The sequence below is a fragment of the Phaeoacremonium minimum genome, assembly GCF_000392275.1.
Source record: "Phaeoacremonium minimum UCRPA7 unplaced genomic scaffold PA7_03_scaffold_134, whole genome shotgun sequence".
In the NCBI taxonomy this organism is placed as follows: domain Eukaryota; kingdom Fungi; phylum Ascomycota; class Sordariomycetes; order Togniniales; family Togniniaceae; genus Phaeoacremonium; species Phaeoacremonium minimum.
This window is the reverse complement of record NW_006921041.1, coordinates 133614-140323: the sequence shown is the minus strand read 5'-3', so window position 1 is coordinate 140323 and position 6710 is coordinate 133614. Positions and strand designations below refer to the sequence as shown.

At 49.0% G+C, this 6710-nt stretch overlaps 1 protein-coding gene across 1 annotated transcript; it reads right to left on the bottom strand.

The window, feature by feature from the left end:
• Positions 1–5331: 5331 nt before the first annotated feature.
• On the bottom strand, positions 5332–6457 carry UCRPA7_1848 (hypothetical protein; the record flags this gene model as incomplete). The annotated part of the gene is made up of 3 exons (XM_007914427.1): positions 5332–5420; positions 5941–6316; positions 6377–6457. The coding sequence occupies 3 exons, from the start codon at positions 6455–6457 to the stop codon at positions 5332–5334; spliced, it is 546 nt and encodes a 181-aa protein (XP_007912618.1).
• Between the last annotated feature and the right edge of the window lie 253 nt (positions 6458–6710).

Sequence of the window (6710 nt, the reverse complement as noted above, 5' to 3'; positions counted from 1 at the left end):
TCTCCGCAGTCTATGGCAGTGCCTCGTCCTTCTATCTCGACATCTCAATATCATGGACGGCCTTGGTAAAGAATCATTAATGCCGACCGCCATAGCTGCCCATCCTCTAGTTTATACCTCTTTCTCAAAACCATATATCCGCTATTGCCTATTTTTGTGAGGCTAGGTTTCACAATTTATCTACAAGCGCACATTGCCCGATACGAACGATAAGGACATCCTCAGAAGCTATGTCTCGACAGTCGACCGCGAAGTCTCGACACGTCCGGGCTCATCTACATGTATAGGAAGGTCAAGCCGAAGAGTAGAGGAAGATAGCATTCGGAGCTCGTTAGCGATGTGGGAACAGCACCAGGCCGTCATAGAATCTGGTCCATCACAGTCTATAGGACGAGCCCGAGGTTTTGGGGATGGACAGCGTATCTGAGCTCCAGGCTGTGTTGATCAGGCCCTAGTGTTGATCGCTACAACAGGAATGATGTAAATTAGGTCTATCTAACAAAAGCGCGCCATATGATCCGCCCCAAATATCATTATACATTCAGAATTACCTACCGCCGTTCTGGGCTACTAGGATAGTTGTATGAAGTCTGGACGGTCTATTCGGAGCGGAAACAAAGCAAGTCGCAGGAGAGGTTGCTTCGCTATGGAGACGGATTCGAGGACTGGCTTTGATGCGGCGTTAGATATCGACAGACTGATCCGAAGCACATACGTCAAACGGATATCGTGAGAGTGCCAGATAGCTTCACATGATATATTTAGAATGTCTTTGCTGCCCTTGATTCTCGGCCTGATTTAAGCTATCCTAAATTTGTGTCCGCAAGAAACGCAAGAACTTCACCAAAGGACTCCGCCCTGTCAGACCCTCGTCACATGCATTGCTTTCAACATGTTGGAAAAGCCCGCTCATGGCTGCGAATAGAGTGTCACATGTCGGGCATTTAAAGTCGTAATCATCATCGTAACAAGTGTAGTGTTCCGACTGATAACACTTGAAGGCGAGAGAGGTAACGTCTCCATCGTTTACGCCAGACTCACAATAGCCGGTCTCGAGGTGTAGAAGCATCGCGGAGGAAGAGCTGAACTTCTTCGGACATCCGAAGCAGATTAGGTTCTTTGCTTCATAAGATTGGCGGTGCTGATCAGTTAGGCCTGCTGATATATGATAAAGTGGTGTACAATACACTAACATTCTTGAGATTTGTCGGATTTTCGAAGTATCTCCTGCATATATCGCACATATTGTGCAGAGAAATATCATACTGTGTGAGCTGACTGGCAGAATTGAAGGAACGCTGACACTCGATACAGCAGTGATGAATCGTCTCAAGATGATCGTCCAGATGATCGTCAGTGTCAAAGTCTAATTCCTGAGGGCACTCGGGACAGATATGATGCCTTGATGACGCAAGGACGTGCTGGCGCTTTGCCGACAAGGAGTCGAAGGATCGTTGACATCTCTGGCAATACGCATGACGAGTAGACATACGCTGGTGCTGTTCCAGGGCGACATCATTGTCAAAATATCGGTCGCACGGCTCACAATACTCCATCGTAAGACGAGCATTATATTCTATCGTCCACAATAGTCGTGACCAAGGAACAACTCACGTTCGTGGGTGTTGGAGGCGGGTTAACAGCGAGACCACGCTTTGGAGCTGCACGTGATGGAGAGTACATCCAGCGAATAGAAATAATTGTTGGTGCTTCAGAGTGAGACATGGCAAGGTTCCTGGAGGGGGCCCACGGAGTCTTGCGTTTGTAACAGGGCATGAGTACCGGGAAGAGCTACCGGACGAGTATCTTCTCATGCCATCCTATGGATCCGACTTCCGACTCCGCGAACCACTTCTTCCGAGATTCGAGTCCGCATCGGCGGACCACGTGGTTCAGCCGACGAAGACTGCGAGAAATCGAACACCGAATTGGAGATGCCGAAATGAAGTATGGGTATCTTGTAAGGAGACACTACATGTCCGATTGCACTCTCGAGCGCCCTGAGCTTCCCGAAGTACCCTCATCATTGAGAGATATAACCCATTATTTTCTCTCTTCCATCCCCACCTTCTTGACCCTGAGTTATGAGGTCTACCGTTCTGTAATGTGATTCACCATTGGTGGCAGCGTCGGATTCGCAAGCTTCACTATGTTCTCGTCTAACCAGATCTTGAACCAGTAAAGTGATTTGAGACTGTGCTATGTTAGAGAGGTTACGACGGGACCCACGGACGTGCTTACCTGGTGTCGCAAATAATGCCTCAGGTGGTCCTCGTTTGATACAACATCCTCCGAGCAAACCCTACACTCAATGGGATATCTTGCCATTCTGCGATGTCTCGAAGTACGTGTTTCGGGGACTTGGCACACGCAGCTTACATTCCATCATCCCGTTGCCCTCAGTGATACCCTGATTGTTTTGTCACATGCTGATATTTTCTTGCGCATCGAGTCCGTCGCAAGCCGATTTTCTCCTCCAAATCTTTCCAGGCGTGGTCGCCCTCCTTCGAAGCGGTATTGATTGGCACGCTGATACCAAATGCAACGCATATGGCGCGATTGGATTTCCAGGTTCAGCCTTTACCAAACCCCGCCCCGGATACAACTCGGCGCCGACGAGAGCGGCTCGCGCCGCACTTGGGCGGGAATTTTCGCTAAGGTCGTCGGGGCACTAGTAGAATTCAAACTGTGCTAGTTAAAGGTCAATTGACGGCCACTCGATGCGTGTGGGGAGGCACAGGGGCAGCATGACGGATGATGCAGGCTGTTCCCGTCTAAGGCCTCTGCATATCTATCCCCTGTTGGTTCACAAATACGGCGAATCGGAGAGCGCATACCTATCTTTAGGGTGTCATGAGACAAGTGAAATAGGGTGAGAATTGCCAAGGATTGTGATCTTGGAGCTACCACCCTTTTTCGTGTGAGTGGTGTGCCCTCGAACCAGCAAGGGGGGTTGATTCTGGCTGCGAGGTATCCGCGGCCGCCTACTGGGCAGCACAACTCCCAACTCCAGTCTGAAATATATGATTGACCAAACATTCGACTTGCAAGTGGACGATTTTCGAAACAGTTCCATCAAGGTTTGGTCGATCGATTTTCGCAAAGGCCCTTTTCTACCACCACTCTGTAAGTCCCCTTTAATTAAATGGGTTTCATGCTGACTGAAGGCTTCCAAGGAACATAACCGCACCAAGTCACCATGAGCGGACCACCTAACCCCATTCCACCGCGGTACCAAAACTGCTGGCATTGCAAGCAGCCGCAACACAGTTCCACTTATCAGTGTACAAACTGCAGCAGACGCCCTTTTCAAGCCTGTGATCAGGCTGGGTGCAGTTCTACCGCTCCTGCACACTGATTCAATGCTAGTGGTCGACAAGTCTGCCCCAAAATTTAAGTGGCCTAGTCTGTCCAATTGGCTCTAGCAGACTCAAATAGTGAGGGAGGATTGGCTGATGGGAGGCAATTTCAAGCAGTTACTTTTTTCAGATCCCATCTACCCAGCATTTGGAGTTTGCATGCTTGTCTGAGGGACACTATCCAATCACACCTAGCTTAGCAGAACATCATTCGGACCGTATCGTACTCAATCAGTGGCAAGCACTCTATGAGTCGAGGAGTTCTATAAGCCGTGTAACGTTCGGGATATCCTCGAACTGAGCGTCGAAATCTTGCCGAGAACGGTTTATAAACTGAAACTCAGGCGGGAAATAGCCTGCATTCTCCCAGTCATACACTCCTATAACCTCCAACGTCTCATACGCAAACATCATGTTGTGAGGACCAATGTCCCAGTTACATAATATATATTGATCGGTGTCGGACGTCTTCGAAGGCCAGGTCGGTCTGTTGTCGTGATACCGTACCCAAGGTGGTGGGACGACTTTGCCATCGAGTCCCATCGTTTTGGATCTTAGCTTCGCGAGCTCGGGAAGAACCACCTTCGTGATGTAAATTTCGGCGTTAGCCCACGCCTTTTCCTCGCATGTGGTGCATTCTCCAGCATCTACATGCTTCTCTCCGTCTGGCATCCGGCATTCTTCTCTAACTCGCGAGCCGGGAATGCCACTCCAAAGCTCCGTCTCGACGAATGCAAGTCCGTTCTCATCTGGACCGCTGTCCACGAGTTTAGGTATTTTGATCTTTGTTTGCGAGAGCAGTCTGAGTGCGGATGCTTCAATCTGAAACAGCTCCTTGACGAAGGGATCGATGATGTATTCTCCACGCTGGTTCTTCTGTCGCCTCTGGGGTGGGACCTCACGTTTGATGAAGGTTGTAGGCGTCCAGCTGTAAATTCTCAGCGCCGTGCTGTAGACTTCCGTTTCATCCGGCTTTGTTGGTTGGGCTGTGACTGCCATATTCATAGACGCCTGGGAAAGGCATAAATGGGGTTTTTTTTTGACGGATCAAATTCGGGCAGGTCCGTCGGTTCTTATAAGAACTTCCAAGTCTACCCCCACCAATACCCCGCATAACTTAGCCAGGGGAATTGTGACAAGCTGAAACATGGTCGGACCAGTGCTGATCCGGGTTTGTACAAAAACATTCGTATGCAGTCTTCGCGATGCATTTCGCAGAATGTTCAACTGCATTGTCCGATTTCGACGCTCTTGCGGTATAGCCGCCAATGGCCAACCTCCAGCATCCATTCTGTTAGCGCACTTGCCTGCTTGAGAGGCTCCCTGCTCAGTACATTCGCACTCACGAGGCTTGGCTCTGTGCTCATATTTGATGCAATAAGAGGAATGTGCTCATTAACCTTGTTACTTATTTTTTTATTTTTTAGCATCTTTTTTTTTACCACTATTGCACGGACATTAAATGTCCTACTACGATGTTTGTCTCTACCTTATGGAGACATTATCGCCTCAGGCATAACACATTTCAAGGTCGAGCCCGACATAGACTGAGGAGCTACAGACGCCTTGCACCGTGCGAGGACGACACTGCCTCCAGCGAGTTCCCTTGCTCGAGTCAGGTCACCCAATTTTCACCCTGCGCGAAGGTAAGGGAGAGAGAGGGCCAGCCAGCGTAGTGTCCTCTTGCTTGGGCCATCAGGGTAGCGAGAGTGTGATTTTAATCAGCAAGCCCTTCACGACTTGGCGCCCGGCTGTGGGCGTTATGGTCACGATTAAACGCCCTTTCGATTAGTTGTACTTTTTCCCTTCAGTCCCTTAGGATGGATGGTGGTGCCGCTAGGCATCACGAAGGCCGGCCTTGACTTGATACAATCCTAAGTCCTCCCGTTCCCATAGCTTATCCAGTGGGAGACCCTGTCGCTATGACCTGTTAACCCGTAGAATTAGAGACTGGTAATAGGATGTGAAGTGATCAGTGACTGTCTTCAACCTCTTTTGCCATGATGCCTAGCTTCATCTCGGCTAGCTCCTCCGTATCCACATAATTTCCAATTGTCACGTCTAGGAATGACTCGCCCCTAGCCTCGCCCATCATAATGAACGCATACTTAAAACAGCACCCAGAATAATGATTAAGGATCGTGCATGAAAGAGTGTTGCTCGTCGAGATACGCCCCGATTGACATGAAAGACCTCACGCCAGCCTTTCCCTTCGCTCTCGATATACTTTGCTAACTCGTTGATAGCAAGTAGAGATCAATTAGAGATGAAACGTATGAGGGGTTGTCTTCTGTGAAGGCCGCTAGCTTCGCTAATTCTATCGCATCTTTTTCTTGAGAAGTATAGGGAGAAGACACCGATATATAGGCGAGAGTGAGGTCAAATGAGATCAACAGCTTATATTGTTTTCGATCTTACGGCAACCACGAGCTGGTCCTAAGCAGAGAAGCCAGAGGAAAGTTCTATGGCAACGAAACAAAACACGCCGCGGCTGCAGCTCCGCCTCCTACCCCCTTTTAACGGTAAAAAAGGGAACGGAGAGTCAATTTTCGCTTCTTATTTATGGTCCCTTGTGCCGTACTTTTTCTCTTGACTGATCTCTTAGTCTTCCTAGCCTTCGTTCCCGCCTTCTTGCCCTTCTTTTTCTTGACCACCTGTTTCTTGACCACCTGTTTCTTGACCACCTGTTTCTTGACCACCTGTTTCTTGACCACCTGTTTCTTGACCATCTGTTTATTGACCACTGGCTTAAACGCCTGCTTCTTGACCACCTTCATGGTCACTTTGTTCTTCACTTTGACCTTGGCATTGTTATTCGCCTTCGATTTGATTCTCGATTCTATTGTCTTTTCGGACTCGCTATATATTTTCTTGGTTACCTTCTGGCTAGAAAGTTCTTGCTTCATGTCGTTTGGCAATCGACATATCGTCTTGGCAAACTTAGCTGGAGAGTTGGGCTACTAGCAATCTAGCACTCACCTCCGTAGCTCTACAAGCATCAAATATCTCGTTATCACCTTGATTCCTACTGATCGGCCGCCAGAATCGTGCTTTTGGTTCCAATACTCCAAATTTCGTAACCCATAATGAGGTTTCATCGGTTGGCCACAATTGATAGCTAAAGTCCTCGGCTCCTGGAACAGTCGGATGCACCACGTCAATGCGTGAAACTGCGCGATTGCCGAGGACGCCTCGGAGGATAGGTTCCTCAATCGCCTGATAGTTTGTGTGCCCAGATGGATGGAATCGATGAGGTGGTGGCGGCAACAACACTGTGATCATCTCCCCCTGGGTTATGTGCCACGCGAAGACAGCGGAGGCACCTTTGATATATTTGCTCCATGCCTTTGC